This window comes from Salvelinus alpinus, chromosome 2 (assembly GCF_045679555.1).
Source record: "Salvelinus alpinus chromosome 2, SLU_Salpinus.1, whole genome shotgun sequence".
NCBI lineage: Eukaryota > Metazoa > Chordata > Actinopteri > Salmoniformes > Salmonidae > Salvelinus > Salvelinus alpinus.
In genome coordinates this window covers 17689746-17708195 of record NC_092087.1, presented here as the reverse complement: position 1 = coordinate 17708195, position 18450 = coordinate 17689746, and the positions used below count along the sequence as shown (strand labels likewise).

The 18450-nt window shown below is 43.3% G+C and overlaps 1 protein-coding gene across 9 annotated transcripts in view; it reads left to right on the top strand.

Moving 5' to 3' along the window:
* Positions 1 to 18450, top strand: part of LOC139555316 (kazrin-like) — a 301708-nt gene that overhangs the window by 263378 nt on the left and 19880 nt on the right. For all 9 annotated transcript variants that reach the window (XR_011670986.1, XM_071369024.1, XM_071369041.1 and 6 more), the window contains 2 exons: positions 6519 to 6716; positions 17290 to 17426. Coding sequence is in view for 8 of the 9 variants with exons in the window: in XM_071369024.1 (XP_071225125.1) it covers positions 6519 to 6716; positions 17290 to 17426 (335 nt within the window). In the remaining variant the exon portion in view is untranslated. The remainder of the gene's footprint in view (positions 1 to 6518; positions 6717 to 17289; positions 17427 to 18450) is intronic.

Below are 18450 nucleotides of genomic sequence, written 5' to 3'. Positions count from 1 at the left end.
ACAAAGCATGAGAAGACTTTGCCTTTGTTTTGGTTTGTTTGTTTGTCATTTAGGGTTTGCAGGGTAAATACGTGATCTGTCATACGATAATTTGTTAAAAAGACAATTTGACATTTGCTCAGTACATTGTTTTCATTGAGGAAATGTACGAGTCTGTGTCACGCCCTGACCATAGAGAGATGTTTATTCTCTATGTTGGTTAGGTCGGGGTGTGATTAAGGGTGGGTTATCTAGGGGAATTATATATCTATGTTGGCCTGGTATGGTTCCCAATCAGAGGCAACTGTTTATCGTTGTCTCTGATTGGGGGATCATATTTAGGTAGCCATTTCCCCATTGTGCTTTGTGGGATCTTGACTATGTATAGTTGCCTGTGAGCATTATTGTAGCTTCACGTTGCGTTCTGTTCGTTTATTGTTTTGTTTTGCTTTGAGGTTCACATAGAAATAAAGATGTGGAACCCAGATCACGCTGCGCTTTGATCCAGTTATTATGACGATCGTGACAGTCTGCTGTTAATGATAATGAAGCGGATTTTTCCATAGTTGCTGTTGACGCATATCCCACGGTAGTTATTGAGGTCAAGTTTGTCTCCACTTTTGTGGATTGGGGTGATCAGTCCTTGGTTCCAAATATTGGGGAAGATGCCAGAGCTAAGGATGATGTTAAAGAGTTTTGGTATAGCCAATTGTATTTTGTTGTCTGTATATTTGATCATTTCATTGAGGATACCATCAACACCACAGGCCTTTTTGGGTTAGAGGGTTTTTATTTTGTCCTGTAGTTCATTCAAGGTAATTGGAGAATCCAGTGGGTTCCGGTAGTCTTTAATAGTTGATTCTAAGATTTGTATTTGATCATGTATATGTTTTTGCTGTTTGTTCTTTGTTATTTGTTATACACTCTCCATTGTATGGAAGGTTATACCATGACTGCATGTACTATAACCTATGGGAATAAGATTATTCACATTTTGTATTATTATTATTTTTATCTTCCACATTAGCAACCCTGATACTAACACAGATTACTATAACAGCACAGTTAGTACCACATATTACTATAACAGCACAGTTGGTACCACAGATTACTATAGTAGCACAGTTAGTACCACATATTACTCTAACAGCGCAGTTAATACCACAGATTACTATAACAGCACAGTTGGTACAACAGATTACTATAGTAGCACAGTTAGTATCACAGATTACTCTAACAGTGCAGTTAATACCACAGATTACTATAACTGCACAGTTAATACCACAGATTACTATAAAAGCACAGTTGGTACCACATATTACTATAGTAGCACAGTTAGTACCACATATTACTCTAAAAGCACAGTTAATACCACAGATTACTATAACAGCACAGTTGGTACAACAGATTACTATAGTAGCACAGTTAGTATCACATATTACTCTAACAGCGCAGTTACTACCACAGATTCCTATAACAGCATGGTTAGTACCACATATTACTCTAACAGCACCGTTAATACCACAGATTACTATAACAGCACAGTTAGTACCACAGATTACTATAACAGCACAGTTAGTGGCACAGATTACTATAGTAGCACAGTTAGTGGCACAGATTACTCTAACAGCCCAGTTAGTACCACATATTACAATAACAGCACAGTTAATACCACAGATTACTCTAACAGCACAGTTAGTACCACAGATTAATCTAACAGCACAGTTAGTACCACAGATTACTATAACAGCACAGTTAGTGGCACAGATTACTCTAACAGCCCAGTTAGTACCACATATTACTATAACAGCACAGTTAATACCACAGATTACTCTAACAGCACAGTTAGTACCACAGATTAATCTAACAGCACAGTTAGTACCACAGATTACTAACAGCACAGTTAATACCACAGATTACTAATAACAGCACAGTTAGTATCACTGATTACTCTAACAGAACAGTTAATTCTACAGATTACTAGAACAGTACAGTTAGTATCACAGATTACTCTAACAGAACAGTTAATAACACAGATTACTCTAACAGCACAGTTAGTATCACAGATTACTATAACAGTACAGTTGGTACAACAGATTACTATAGTAGCACAGTTAGTATCACATATTACTCTAACAGCGCAGGTACTACCACAGATTACTATAACAGCACAGTTAGTATCACAGATTACTATAACAGTACAGTTAGTATCACAGATTACTATAACAGCACAGTTAGTACCACAGATTACTATAACAGTACAGTTAGTATCACAGATTACTATAACAGCACAGTTAGTACCACAGATTACTATAACAGTACAGTTAGTATCACAGATTACTATAACAGCACAGTTAGTACCACAGATTACTATAACAGTACAGTTAGTATCACAGATTACTATAACAGCACAGTTAGTACCACAGATTACTATAACAGCACAGTTAGTACCACAGATTACTATAACAACACAGTTAGTATCACAGATTACTATAACAGCACAGTTAGTATCACAGATTACTATAACAGCACAGTTAGTATCACAGATTACTATAACAGCACAGTTAGTACCACAGATTACTATAACAGTACAGTTAGTATCACAGATTACTCTAACAGAACAGTTAATTCTACAGATTACTATAACAGTACAATTAGTATCACAGATTACTATAACAGAACAGTTAGTATCATAGATTACTCTAACAGAACAGTTAATTCTACAGATTACTCTAACAGAACAGTTAATTCTACAGATTACTCTAACAGCACAGTTAGAACCACGGATTACTATAACAGAACAGTTAGTATCACAGATTACTCTAACAGAACAGTTAGAACCACAGATTACTCTAACAGAACAGTTAGTATCACAGATTACTCTAACAGAACAGTTAATTCTACAGTTAACTATAACAGCACAGTTAGTATCACAGATTACTCTAACAGAACAGTTAGAACCACAGATTACTATAACAGAACAGTTAGTATCACTGATTACTCTAACAGAACAGTTAATTCTACAGTTAACTATAACAGCACAGTTAGAACCACGGATTACTATAACAGAACAGTTAGTATCACAGATTACTCTAACAGAACAGTTAATTCTACAGTTAACTATAACAGCACAGTTAGTATCACAGATTACTATAACAGAACAGTTAATTCTACAGTTAACTATAACAGAACAGTTAGTATCACAGATTACTCTAACAGAACAGTTAGTATCACAGATTACTCTAACAGAACAGTTAGTATCACAGATTACTATAACAGAACAGTTAGTATCACAGATTACTCTAACAGAACAGTTAGTATCACAGATTACTCTAACAGAACAGTTAGTATCACAGATTACTATAACAGAACAGTTAGTATCACAGATTACTCTAACAGAACAGTTAGTATCACAGATTACTCTAACAGAACAGTTAGTATCACAGATTACTATAACAGAACAGTTAGTATCACAGATTACTCTAACAGAACAGTTAGTATCACAGATTACTCTAACAGAACAGTTAGTATCACAGATTACTCTAACAGAACAGTTAGTATCACAGATTACTATAACAGAACAGTTAGTATCACAGATTACTCTAACAGAACAGTTAGTATCACAGATTACTCTAACAGAACAGTTAGTATCACAGATTACTATAACAGAACAGTTAGTATCACAGATTACTCTAACAGAACAGTTAGTATCACAGATTACTATAACAGAACAGTTAGTATCACAGATTACTCTAACAGAACAGTTACTATTCTTATTTTCATGTTTTTGTTTTACCTTGTGTTATTTTTGGTACTACATTGATATTGATTACTGCATTGTTGGGTTTGGAACATGCAAGGCACTGTACTGCACGTGACAATAACACTTGAAACTACGACTGCAGTTAATCTGAAAAGCACATAACTGCCTGGGATGCATACTTCTACTTGTGTCTGGCTGCTCTGCTCTACACAGCTAACAAAGACGGCAGCTGTGCTCGCCTGCAACAAATAAGAAAGCCTGTAGGTAAACAGATGAATAAGTGGATTTAGCCGGCAAGAAGGCTGTGAAAGATTGCTCTCTCCAGGATACTACCTCCTTATGCCATGTACAATACAGAGTTGCTGCCTAGCGCGTCTCTCCACAGCCAGAGTCGACAGTGACCGATGGACTGTCCCTTTCTCTCTTATCTGGGTCTCTGCAGCCCCACGTCGTCTGGCTACAGGCCCTTACACACACTCTTTCTCTGTTCGCACACAGCTCCCCTACACCCTCATACCGGAGAAGACTTGCCAGTGAAGTTTTGAAATATTTATTATCTATCGTCATGCAACATCACCGAGTGCCAAGTCAATCTCCTGGTTCAGTTACTGTACACAACCAATGCGTAGCACCTATCTGTGTAATGTACATCAAGTACAGTATGAATGCCAGAACACACTGCGGCTCTCAGGCCTTGTCAATGCCCTTGGATATCTTTGACTAGAGGAAGGATAGTGGCCAAAACTGTCAGATTTTTACATGCTGTCTCCCAGGTACCAACCAGCCCTGTTTCCTACCCTGCTTAGGGCTGGAAGTGTTTTGGCTGCTGATTTCTGCTGTTGGTATAACTTCTGCTCAGTCATACAAACATTGTGCATTGTTTTGAACCATGATACTGTATATATTCTAGAATCTTTAGTGTGAAAATATAACTCATTATGACAAGTTAATGTCTTTGTTGTGGTGTGCGGCCCGGCCCTTACTGGGGTGAAATAGAAGCTCTAAACTAACCTCAGCTAGTCGATTCCTTGTATCTTATGAAATGGAGGCCTTGACTCCTCTGTTCAGTTCAGGATCTTTGTGTTCAGCGTTTCTTGCCTTGGTAAATGTGCTTGTGTATTAGGAGATACTGTGCCAATTACTGTCTTCGGATTCTCTGTGTTGTATCCTTGGTTTCCTGCTCTTGTTTATCGCTCTAAGTCCCTTGCTCCCAGAGGGCTGTGACGCAGTTTGTCAGTGGAAAGGCACGGAGCTTGCGTTACAGATATATATTTTTTATAGAGTCTTATCAAACTACTGTCTCTCACTGGCTCTGCAGCCCTGCCAATTTGTCCTGACACTGTCACTCCTCGTCTACCTCTATCGCTCATCACCCATGGCTTCAGTTTACAGCCTGCTGTGTGTGAGTACTGTTGTGTGTGTGTGTGTGTGTGTGTGTGTGTGTGTGTGTGTGTGTGTGTGTGTGTGTGTGTGTGTGTGTGTGTGTGTGTGTGTGTGTGTGTGTGTGTGTGTGTGCGTGCGTGCGTGCGTGCGTGCGTGCGTGCATAACGAGTGTGTACTCGTGAATCCCACTGGGCACAGACATCAATTCAACGTCTATTCCACATTGGTTCAACGTAATTTAATTGGAATGACGTGAAAAAAACATTCATTCAACCGGTGTGTACCCAGTGGGAGGTGTTGCTGTGGGTTTTCCACTCTAAATATTTTCTTATGCTTCGTACTCACACTGTTTCTGCTCCGCTCCCTTTGTAACCCTGTTACACACCTCCCTCCTCTCCCTTTGTAACCCTGTTACACACCTCCCTCCTCTCCCTTTGTAACCCTGTTACACACCTCCCTCCTCTCCCTTTGTAACCCTGTTACACACCTCCTCTCCCCTTTGTAACCCTGTCACACACCTCCCTCCTCTCCCTTTGTAACCATGTTACACACCTCCCTCCTCTCCCTTTGTAACCATGTTACACACCTTCCTCCTTCTCCCTTTGTAACATTGTTACACACCTTCCTCCTCTCCCTTTGTAACCCTGTTACACATCTCCTCTCCCCTTTGTAACCCTGTTACACACCTCCTCTCCCCTTTGTAACTCTGTTACACACCTCCCTCCTCTCCCTTTGTAACCCTGTTACACACCTCCTCTCCCCTTTGTAACCTTGTTACACACCTCCTCTCCCCTTTGTAACCCTGTTACACACCTCACTCCTCTTCCTTCTCAATGTTTTCCTGTTGACTTTCACAACTCTCACCACCCCCATCACTTATTCTCTGTCTGCCTGTCTTTCTACTCTTCCCTTCTCCTTCTCCATCCTTAATTTTCATTATAATTCTCCATCTCGTTGTCCTTACTCCCTATTTTCTCAACTGATCTCTCCCTTACTCTCCCTCTCCACTCTTCCTTCCCCACCCCTTCCTCATTATTTCACCTCTCTCTCTCTCTCTCTCTCTCTCTCTTTCTCTCTCTCTCTCTCTCTCTCTCTCTCTCTCTCTCTCTCTCTCTCTCTCTCTCTCTCTCTCTCTCTCTCTCTCTCTCTCTCTCTCTCTCTCTCTCTCTCTCTCTCTCTCTCTCTCTCTCTCTCTCTCTCTCTCTCTCTCTCTCTCTCTCTCTCTCTCTCTCTCTCTCTCTCTCTCTCTCTCTCTCTCTCTCTCTCTCTCTCTCTCTCTCTCTCTCTCTCTCTCTCTCTCTCTCTCTCTCTCTCTCTCTCTCTCTCTCTCTCTCTCTCTCTCTCTCTCTCTCTCTCTCTCTCTCTCTCTCTCTCTCTCTCTCTCTCTCTCTAGTGTTGCTGCGTGAGGAGGTGGCCCAGCTGCAGGAAGAGGTGCACCTGTTGCGGCAGATGAAGGACATGTTGAGTAAGGACCTGGAGGAGACCCAGGGCCAGGGAGGCTGCTCCTCCCACCTCCTCTCTGACACTGAGCTCCGCGTGCAGATGGGAGACAAGGAGCAGGAGCTGGACCGCGTCAAGGAGGCCTTACAAGGTCAGGGGGAACCCTGTGGTGCTCACCTATTACCCTGCTAGTCCTTCCTGAGCCCTACCTCGCTCTCCTACCCTACAGTCCTAGCTGAGTCCTACCCTGATAGTACTACCTGAGTCCTACCCTCCTATCCTATCCTACTGTCCTACCATAGTCATACCTTACTTTTCTACCTTGCTAGTCCTACCTGAATCCTACCCTACTGTCCTACCCTGCTGGTCCTAGCTGAGTTGTACCATACTTTCCTACCTGAGTCCTACCCTACTGTCCTATGAGTCCTATTCTACTGTCCTACCTGAGTCATACCCTACTGTCCTACCCTGCTAGTCCTACCTGAGTTCTACCTTACTGTCTTACCTGAGTTATACCCTATTTTCCTACCTGAGTCATACCCTACCGTCCTACCTTGCTATTCCTACCTGAGTCGTACCCTACTGTCCTACCGGAGTCCTACCCGATTGTCCTACCTGAATCATACCCAACTGGTCTACCTTGCTATTCCTACCTGAGTCCTGCCCTTACTGTACTACCTTGCTATTCCTACTATCAGTTTCTCAGTCAACACTCGATCAGTCAATCCCTTTAAAACATGTATCTGACCTAAATGCGTCTGGTATGCCCCATATGTTTATCAGTGAAGGCTCCTCAGAGGAGGAAGGGGAGGACCAATCTCCTCAGTGAATTTCAGAAAAATAATCAAATAAAATGTCAAATGTTATCATTTTTTAGAGAAAACTAAATAAAAACTAAATATATTCACGTCATCAAACAATTGATTAAAACACACTGTTTTGCAATGAAGGTCTACAGTAGCCTCAGCAGCACTCTGTAGTGTAGCACAATGGTGTAGCCGGAGGACAGCTAGCTTCTGTCCTCCTCTGGGTACATTGACTTCAATACAAAACTGAGGAGGCTCATCATGGTTCTCACCCTCTGACAGTACCCCCCCAAAGGTGCTGACTCCGGCCGCAAAACCTGACTCTAAAGGGGTCCGGGTGGGCTTCCTTTACGGCGGTGGCTCTGGTGCGGGACGTAAACCCCCCTCCGCCTCTGGCGGCGCCTCTGGTGCGGGGACCCTCGCCGCCGACCCCTACCTGGGGACCCTCGTAGCGGGCCCCGGACTGGACACCCTCGTTGCGGGCCCCGGACTGGGCACCCTCGTTGCGGGCCCCGGACTGGGCACCCTCGTTGCGGGCCCCGGACTGGGCACCCTCGTTGCGGGCCCCGGACTGGGAACCCTCGTTGTGGGCCCCGGACTGGGAACCCTCGTTGCGGGCCCCGGACTGGGCACCCTCGTTGCGGGCTCCGGACTGGAGGCCGTCGCTGGAGGCTCCGGACTGGAGAACGTCGCTTGAGGCTCCGGACTGGAGGCTTCGTGCCATGGATCATCACTGGAGGCTTCTTGCCCTGGATCATCACTGGAGGCTTTTTGCCATGGATCATCACTGGAGGCTTGTTGTGATGGATCATCACTGGAGGCTTCGTGCCATGGATCATCACTGGAGGCTTCTTGCCATGGATCATCACTGGAGGCTTCGTGCCATGGATCATCACTGGAGGCTTCGTGCCATGGATCATTACTGGAGGGAGGAGACGTATGGGCAGTCTGGTACGTTGAGATGCCACAGGGCTCACCAGGCTTGGGAGACATACGGGAGGATTAGTTCTAGGCGCAGGCACAGGACTCACCAGGCTGGAGAGACATACAGGAGGCCCTGTCCTAGGCAGAGGCACCGGATACACTGGGCCGTGGAGGCGCACTGGAGGTCTTGAGCGTAGAGCCTGCACAACCCGTCCTGGCTGGATGGTTATTTTCGCCCTGCAGATGCGGGGCGCAGGCACAGGACGCACTGGGCTGTGCAAAAGCACCGGAGACACAGTGCGCAGAGCCGGCGCAGGATATCCCGGGCTGTAGAGACGTACTGGCGGCCAGATGCGCTGAGCCGGCATCCTCCGACCTGGCTGGATGCCCACTCTAGCCCGGCTGATTCGGGGAGCTGGAAGGTAGCGCACTGGGCTGTGCACGCGCACTGGAGACACCGTGCGCTCCACCGCATAACACGGTGCCTGACCAGTACGACGCTCGCCACGGTAAGCACGGGAGGGAGTTGGCTCAGGTCTCCAACCTGACTCAGCCACACTCCCCGTGTGCCCCCCAAAAAAATATTTGGGGAGCTGCCTCTCGGGCTTCCTTGCTAGCCGAGTCCCTTTGTAACGCTGCCGCTCTGCTCTTGCTGCCTCCAGTTCCTCCCGTGGACGGCGATACTCCCCAGCTTGCCTCCAGGGTCCCTTACCGTCCAGGATCTCCTCCCAAGTCCATGAATCCTGGACACGCTGCTCCTCCTTACCACCCTGCTTGGTCCGTTCTTGGTGGGAAGTTCTGTCACGGCCGTTAAAAGAAGAGGACCAAGGTGCAGCGTGGTGAGCGTGGATTTTCTCTTTATTTGGAAAAAAGACGCCGAACAAAACAACAAACACTACAAAAACAAACCGTGAAGCTAAAGGCTATGTGCCCTAAACAAAAGTCATCTTCCCACAAAGACAGGTGGAAAAAAGGGCTACCTAAGTATGGTTCTCAATCAGAGACAACAATAGACAGCTGCCTCTGATTGAGAACCACACCCGGCCAAACACAAAGAAATAGAAAACATAGAAATAAAGACACTAGAATGCCCACCCTAGTCACACCCTGGCCTAACCAAAATAGAGAATAAAAGCCTCTCTATGGCTGTGACACTGGCTGAAACAGAGAGGCATGCTACGTTAGCTAGCTGGCTATAGCTATCCGACACTGGAACTCTTCCAAGTCAAGGTACTGTAAGTTTTTGCTTTTATTATTTTATTGCCACCCGGGCCCACCGGTGTAACTGCTAAACTGCTGGCTGCTGACTTTACACTGTACTGCATGATAGCAGGTTTACTAACACGTTTGTTCTAGTAACTATGTCGACTATGACGTGAAAATTATGTAGGCTGTATGTAGCGGTTAGCGTTCATAATATGAAGGTTTGGCTTCAAAAGTCACAGACAGCTGATGTGTTGTGCGCTGAAGTCCACAAGCGAAAGGGAAAAGGTGAGAGGAGCAGAGTGCGTAGATAGATGAGAGAAGGGATTATTTATACAATGAGCTGTTTGTATGTGGCTTCTATGAAAGTGAACTGTATTTGCGTGTGATCAGTAGTGGTGGGGTGTCGACTCCAAAAATCCTGTCGTCGTGCACCACTACTGATCAGGGGTGTATTCATTACGCCAAATCTGTTGAAAAACATTTCTTAAATGGAAGCAAATGTAACGAAATGTGGATAAACATAACTGAATTTGTCTAATAGAAACTCTCGTTTGCAACTGTTAGACTACTGATTACACCCGAGATCAACTAGATGCAGGCAAGAGTGTGCAAGGTGGTATTGAATGTGTCACTGTCTGTCATCTTGATTACCACAAATTCTCTCAACCTGTTCACCTACGTTGGAAACTTACATTCATAGGCTAGGTTGTAGAAACCTCATGATGGGTACAGGGAGAATTTAAGTATCATGTAGTAGCCTAAACCTATCGCTGTTACATTGAGCTGGGTGAATGGAATTTGAATGTCAGTCATCCAATATGCTGTAATAGAAATAAGGCCATGTTCATTAAAACAGTTATAATCCTCCCTCATCTTAAACAGCCATGACCGCCACTGAAGTTTATCTACTGTATGTACTATGTGTGGTATAGAATTCTTATCTGTCATCTCTTCTTATCTGTCATAATAGTCTTGGTGTGTGTGTGTGTGTGTGTGTGAGGTAGACAAACACTACCGTTCAAAAGTTTGGGGTCACTTAGAAATGTCCTTGTTTTTGAAAGAAAATCAAATTTTTTGCTTTTCTTTCAAAAACAAGAGCATTTCTAAGTGACCCCAAACTTTTGAACTGTAGTGTATATAAGTCGATACTTTCTGCCTGATCTGTCCTTCCACAGTGTCAGTAATTAGATCTGTTCATCATTCTACTTGGCTCTAGTCTAGGCTCAGTTCCTTCAAGGTTGAGCTCCATAAATGGTAGCACACAGGCATTGCTTTAAGATATACAGGGCCTTCGGAAAGTATTCAAACCCCTTGACTTTTTTCATATTTTGTTAGGTTACAGCCTTATTCTAAAATTTATCAAATAGTTTTTTTCCCTCATCAATCTACAAACAATACCCCATAACGACAAAGCAAAAACTGGTTTGTAGAAATGTTTGCTAATTTATTTAAAATGAAAAACGGAAATATCACATTCACATAAGTATTCAGACCCTTTACTCAGTACTTTGTTGAAGGACCTTTGGCAGTGATTACAGCCTCGAGTCTTCTTGGGTATGACGCTACAAGCTTGGCACACCTGTATTTGGGGAGTTTCTCCCATTCTTCTCTGCAGATCCTCTCAAGCTATGTCAGGTTGGATGGGGAGCGTTGCTGCACAGTTATTTTCAGGTCTTTCCAGAGATGTTCGATCGGGTTCAAGATCGGTCTCTGGCTGGGCCACTCAAGGACATTCAGAGACTTGTCGCGAAGCCACTCATGCGTTGTCTTGGCTGTGTGCTTAGGGTTGTTGTCCTGTTGGAAGGTGAACCTTCGCCCCAGTCTGAGGCCCTGAGCACTCTGGAGCAGGTTTTCATCAAGATTCTCTCTATACTTTGCTCCGTTCATCTTTCCCTCGATCCTGACTAGTCTCCCAGTCCCTGCTGCTGAAAAACATCCCAGCATGATGCTTTTACTGAGGAGTGGCTTCCGTAAGGCCTAAATGGTGGGATGCTGCAGAGAGGGTTGTCCTTCTGGAAGGTTCCCCCATCTCCAAAGAGGAACTCTGTCAGAGTGACCATCAGGGTTCTTGGTCACCTCCCTGACCAAGGACCTTCTCCCCCGATTGCTAAGTTTGGCCGGGCTGCCGGCTCTAGGAAGAGTCTTGGTGGTTCCAAACTTCTTCCATTTAAGAAGGATGGAGGCCATTGTGTTCTTGGGGACTTTCAATGCTGAAGAACAATTTTAGTACTCTTCCCCAGATTTCTGCCTCGACACAATCCCATCTCAGAGCTCTACGAACAATTCCTCAACCTCATGGCTTGGTTTTTGCTCTGTCAACTGTGCGACCTTATATAGACAGGTGTGTGCCCTTCCAAATCATGTCCAATCAACTTAATTTACCACAGGTGGACTCCAATCAAGTTGTAGAAACATCTCATGGATGATCAATGGAGCACCTGAACTCATTTTCAAGTCTCATACCAAAGGATTTGAATACTTATGTAAATAAGTATATACCTGTTGAAGTCGGAAGTTTACATACACTTAGGTTGGAGTCATTAAAACTCGGTTTTCAAACACTCCACAAATTTCTTGTTAACAAACTATAATTTTGGCAAGTCGGTTAGGACATCTACTGTGCATGACACAAGTCATTTTTCCAGCAATTGTTTACAGACAGATTATTTAACTTATAATTCACTGTATCACAATTCCAGTGGGTCAGAAGTTTACATACACTAAGTTGACTGTGCCTTTTAACAGCTTAGAAAATTCCAGAAAATGATGTCATAGCTTTAGAAGCTTCTGATAGGCTAATTGACATCATTTGAGTCAATTGGAGGTGTACCTGTGGATGTATTTCAAGGCCTACCTTCAAACTCAGTGCCTCTTTGGTTGACATCATGGGGAAATCTAAAAAAATCAGCCCAGACCTCAGAAAAAAAATTGTAGACCTTCACAAGTCTGGTTCATCCTTGGGAGCAATTTCCAAACACATGAAGGTACCACGTTCATCTGTACAAACAATAGTACGCAAGTATAAACACCATGGGACCACGCAGGCATCATACCGCTCAGGAAGGAGACACGTTCTGTCTCCTAGAGATGAACGTACTTTGGTGCGAAAAGTGCAAATCAATCCCAGATCAACAGCAAAGGACCTTGCTTGAGGAAACAGGTACAAAAGTATCTATATCCACAGTAAAACGAGTCATATATCGACATAACCTGAAAGGCCGCTCAGCAAGGAAGAAGCCGCTGCTCCAAAACCGCCATAAAAAAGCCAGACTACGGTTTGCAACTGCACGTGGGGACAAAGATCGTACTTTTTGGAGAAATGTCCTCTGGTCTGATGAAACAAAAATATAACTGTTTGGCCATAATGACCATGGTTATGTTTGGAGGAAAAAGGGGGAGGCTTGCAAGCCGAAGAACACCATCCCAACCATGAAGCATGGGGTGGCAGCATCATGTTGTGGGGGTGCTTTGCTGCAGGAGGGACTGGTGCACTTCACAAAATAGATGGCATCATGAGGAAGGACAATTATGTGAATATGTTGAAGCAACATCTCAAGACATCAGTCAGGAAGTTGAAGCTTGGTTGCAAATGGGTCTTCCAAATGGACAATGACCCCAAGCATACTTCCAAAGTTGTGGCAAAATGGCTTAAGGACAACAAAGTCAAGGTATTGGAGTGACCGTCACAAAGCCCTGACCTCAATTCTATAGGAAATTGGTGGACAGAACTGAAAAAGCGTGTGCGAGCAAGGGGGCCTACAAACCTGACTCAGTTACACCAGCTCTGTCAGGAGGAATGGGCCAAAATTCACCCAACTTATTGTGGGAAGCTTGTGGAAGGCTACCCGAAATGTTTGACCCAGGTTAACAATTGAAAGGCAATGCTACCAAATACTAATTGAGTGTATGTAAACTTCTGACCCACTGGTAATGTGATGAAAGAAATAAAAGCTGAAATAAATCATTATCTCTACTATTATTCTGACATTTCACATTCATAAAATAAAGTGGTGATCCTAACCGACCTAAAACAGGGAATTTTTACTGGGATTAAATGTCAGGAATTGTGAAAAACTGAGTTTAAATGTATTTGGCTAAGGTGTATGTAAACTTCCGACTTCAACTGTATCAATAGTTTTCAGTCTGTGTTCGTGCACGACCTTCGACACACCCCTAATTTAACATATGGTCAAAAGCATCCCTTTAATGCATGTGCGGCATTAAATAGCCTACAACCACCTAACAAAAAAAAAATCTGTCTTCCGTGACTGAAATAGAGGTGTTAGTGTCAGAGGTTGAATACAACCAAAATGTTTTATTTGTCTCGGTCAATTGTGGTTTGACCAGTAAAAAATGTAAACATATCTACAAAGAGAAGACCATTAAGTCAATTAGGTGTGTAAGCAATGGCAAATGTGTTTCAAATAAGGAGGCAACACTCACCAATAAGCCATCAATCCTCAACAGCTCCCTACTGTAGGGTATAGGCCAGCATTTCTGTTCTACAGAATGAACGAGTCCCACCTGTCTCTAAAAACACACCCTGCACTTAAACCTTGTCTCAGAGCATTTTGTATTATTCAAATCAAATTAAATGTAGTTTGTCACATGCACAGAATACAACAGGTGTATGTATACCTTACTGTGAAATGCTTACTTACAAGTCCTTAACCAACAATACAGTTTAAAAATGTTTTTCTTTTTAGTTTATTTAGTAAATATTTTCTTCAGTTTTCTTAAATTAAAAGTGACACAATAAAATAACAATAATGAGGCTATATAGAGGGGGTACCTGTACCGGGTCAATGCGCAGGGGTACAGGTTAGTTGAGGTCATTTGTACAAGTAGGTAGGGGTAAAGTGACTATGCATAGATAATAAACAGCAAGTAGCAGCAGTGTAAAAACAAAGTGCGGGTCAATGTAAATAGTCTGGGTGGCCATTTGATTAATTGTTCAGCAGTCTTATGGCTTGGGGGTAGAAGCTGTTAAGGAGCCTTTTGGACCTAGACTTGGCGCTCCGGTACTGGTTGCCGTGCGGTAGCAGAGAGAACAGTCTATGAGTATTGACAATTTTTGGAGACTTCCTCTTACACCGGCTAGTATGTAGGTCCTGGATGGCAGAAAACTTGACCCCAAGTTGTACTGGGCCATACACACTACCCTCTGTAGCGCCTTACGGTCGGATGCCGAGCAGTTGCCATACCAGGTGGTGATGCAACCGTTCAGGATGCTCTCGAAGGTGGAGCTGTAGAACTTTTTGACGATCTGGGGACCCATGCCAAATCTTTTCAGTCTCTTGAGGGGGAACCAGGATAGTTTGTTGGTGATGTGGACACTCCTCCCTATAGGCTGTCTCATCGTTTCGGTGATCAGGCCTACCACCGTTGTGACGTCAGCAACCTTAATGATAGTGTTGGAGTTGTGCTTGGCCACGCAGTCGTGGTTGAACAGGGAGTACAGAAGGGGACTAAGCACGCACCCCTGAGGGGCCCCTGTGTTGAGGATCAGCGTGGCAGATGTGTTGGTGCCTACCCTTATCACCTGGGGGCGGCCCGTCAGGAAGTCCAGAATTCAGTTGTAGAGGGAGGTGTTTAGTCCCAGGGTCCTTAGCTTAATGATGAGCTTTGTGGGCACTATGGTGTTGAACGCTGAGCTGTAGTCAATGAACAGCATTTTCACATAGGTATTCCTTTTGTCCAGAGGTGTTCCTTTTGTTCCTTCTGTATGTAAATCCGAGACACTGCATTTAGTATGATACGTTACGTTTCGTATGGTATGTATTAATTTGTGGATGTCCATCACCCAACAGTGGTATGATATGTTACGAAATACAATTCGTATTATATGTTACGAATTTGCAAAACGTACTATATGTTACGAATTTGCAAAACGTATGAAATGTGATGAATTCTAGCTAGGTGGTTAACGTTAGCTAACTGGCCAATGTTAGCTAGGCTAGGGTTTAGGGTTAGGGGTCAGGGTTACGGTTAGGGTTAGGGTTATGGGAAGGGTTAGCTAAAAGGGTTAGGGTGAGGGTTAGCTAAAAGTGTTAGGGAAAGGGTTAGATAACATGCTAAGCAATTGCAAAGTAGCTTAAAAATAGTAAGTAGTTAAACAGTTGCTAATTAGCTAAATTGCTAAAGTTGTCAGTGATGAGATTCGAACTCACAACTGTTGGGTTGCTAGACCTTCGCGTAATACGCCCCCCATCCTACTTTACGTTTTTGCCTTAAATAACCATCTGTCTTGTGTAACCATACCAAACGTACTGTAACAAGCAAGATCAGACACCTGTCATTCCATTTTCCCATTATATCATTATTTTATAGTATTTCAACAATAGTTTAACTTTCACACGTGTCTCTAATTTAACAAATTAATGTACTTTGTATGAATTATTATCGTAACAAATGCACTGATGTGGTGAAATTATATATAGCCTGTCAAGGTATATTGCATGAATTCACCATGGAAATAATTATTAGGCTCACTCTCACAATTTCTCACATTTGTGACATATATTTTCCCCATTCTATGCTTGACAAGCAAATCCCTTACTTTACTACTTGGCACGGTACATACATGACTGTGCATACATTTATGCACACTCTCAAGCAAATGTTCATATTGGGCGCGTTTGAGTGGTAAGGCCAAAGTAGCCGACTGTAGACGGAAGTCAACAAGTAAAGTGGGCGAGGTACATATGCAAAGACAGCAAGTTGAACAACTTCTGCTGTTTCGAGGAAACACGACAATGGCATTCACCTTTGTTAAGTTGACGCTATTAAAATACCACTTCTCCTGCATGTAGCCAAATATGACCAACATGTTCCAAGCAATGAATATCGTGATGATACGGACATTAGAATCCAGCCCGAGCTCTTTCTAACAGTCACAAGACATGTTTTGTATTTTTGCTATGGTTTTCTGAAAATAGAACCAGTCAGTGAGTGCCCAGGCTACTAGAATGACAACATAAGAAATAAGTATTTTTGCATTATTTATGGTCTCATATTCTCTCAGTACAGGTTATTATGTATGGTCTCATAACCTCTCAATACAGGTTCGGAGTTATGGTCTCTTATACTGAAAAGAAAACCTTGACCCTGGAAGTTGGCTGTTTTAAACATGCTGCCTGTGTAGCCAATGACACTATGCCAAGCCTTCTTCGGGAGAAGACTAGTGAACATAGTGCCCACATCAGTCTGTGTGGTTACGTGTTTTGAATGACTAAGTGCCTCTCTACCACTTACCTTCTTAGATCCTTACATAATTTACTCTGTGGTGCTTCTTTGGCATCAGTGGTGGAAAAAGTAGCCAATTGTCATACTTGAGTAAAAGTAAAGATACCTTAATAGAAAATGACTCAAGTAAAAGTCAGTAACCCAATTAGATACTACTTGAGTATCAAAAGTACATGTTGATAAGTGTGTGAATTGGACCATTTTCCTGTCCTGCTAAGCATTCCAAATGTAACGAGTACTTTAGGGTGTCAAGGAAAATGTATGGAGTAAAAAGTACATTATTTTATTTAGGAATGTAGTGAAGTAAAAGTCAAAGTTGTCAAAACTATTAATAGTAAAGTAAAATAAAGATACCCCAAAAAACGGGGTAAAAGTACTTTACACCACTGTGTGTGTGTGTGTGTGTGTGTGTGTGTGTGTGTGTGTGTGTGTGTGTGTGTGTGTGTGTGTGTGTGTGTGTGTGTGTGTGTGTGTGTGTGTGTGTGTGTGTGTGTGTGTGTGTGTGTGTGTGTGTGTGTGTCTGTCTCTCTCTCTCCCCCACAGCTATGAAGTCTGACCGTAAGCGTCTGAAGATGGAGAAGGCAGACCTGGTGAACCAGATGCAGCAGCTGTACACCACACTGGAGAGCCGGGAGGAGCAGCTCCGAGACTTCATACGCAACTACGACCAGCACAGAAAGGTACAATCACATTTACTCTCAACTACGACCAGCACAGAAAGGTACACTCACATTTACTCTCAACTACGACCAGCACAGAAAGGTACACTCACATTTACTCTCAACTACGACCAGCACAGAAAGGTACACTCACATTTACTCTCAACTACGACCAGCACCGAAAGGTACAATCACATTTACTCTCAACTACGACCAGCACAGAAAGGTACACTCACATTTACTCTCAACTACGACCAGCACCGAAAGGTACAATCACATTTACTCTCAACTACGACCAGCACCGAAAGGTACAATCACATTTACTCTCAACTACGACCAGCACAGAAAGGTACACTCACATTTACTCTCAACTACGACCAGCACAGAAAGGTACAATCACATTTACTCTCAACTACGACCAGCACCGAAAGGTACAATCACATTTACTCTCAACTACGACCAGCACAGAAAGGTACACTCACATTTACTCTCAACTACGACCAGCACAGAAAGGTACACTCACATTTACGCTCAACTACGACCAGCACCGAAAGGTACAATCACATTTACTCTCAACTACGACCAGCACCGAAAGGTACAATCACATTTACTCTCAACTACGACCAGCACCGAAAGGTACAATCACATTTACTCTCAACTACAACCAGCACAGAAAGGTACAATCACATTTACTCTCAACTACGACCAGCACCGAAAGGTACAATCACATTTACTCTCAACTACGACCAGCACCGAAAGGTACAATCACATTTACTCTCAACTACGACCAGCACCGAAAGGTACAATCACATTTACTCTCAACTACGACCAGCACAGAAAGGTACAATCACATTTACTCTCAACTACGACCAGCACCGAAAGGTACAATCACATTTACTCTCAACTACGACCAGCACCGAAAGGTACAATCACATTTACTCTCAACTACGACCAGCACCGAAAGGTACAATCACATTTACTCTCAACTACGACCAGCACCGAAAGGTACAATCACATTTACTCTCAACTACGACCAGCACCGAAA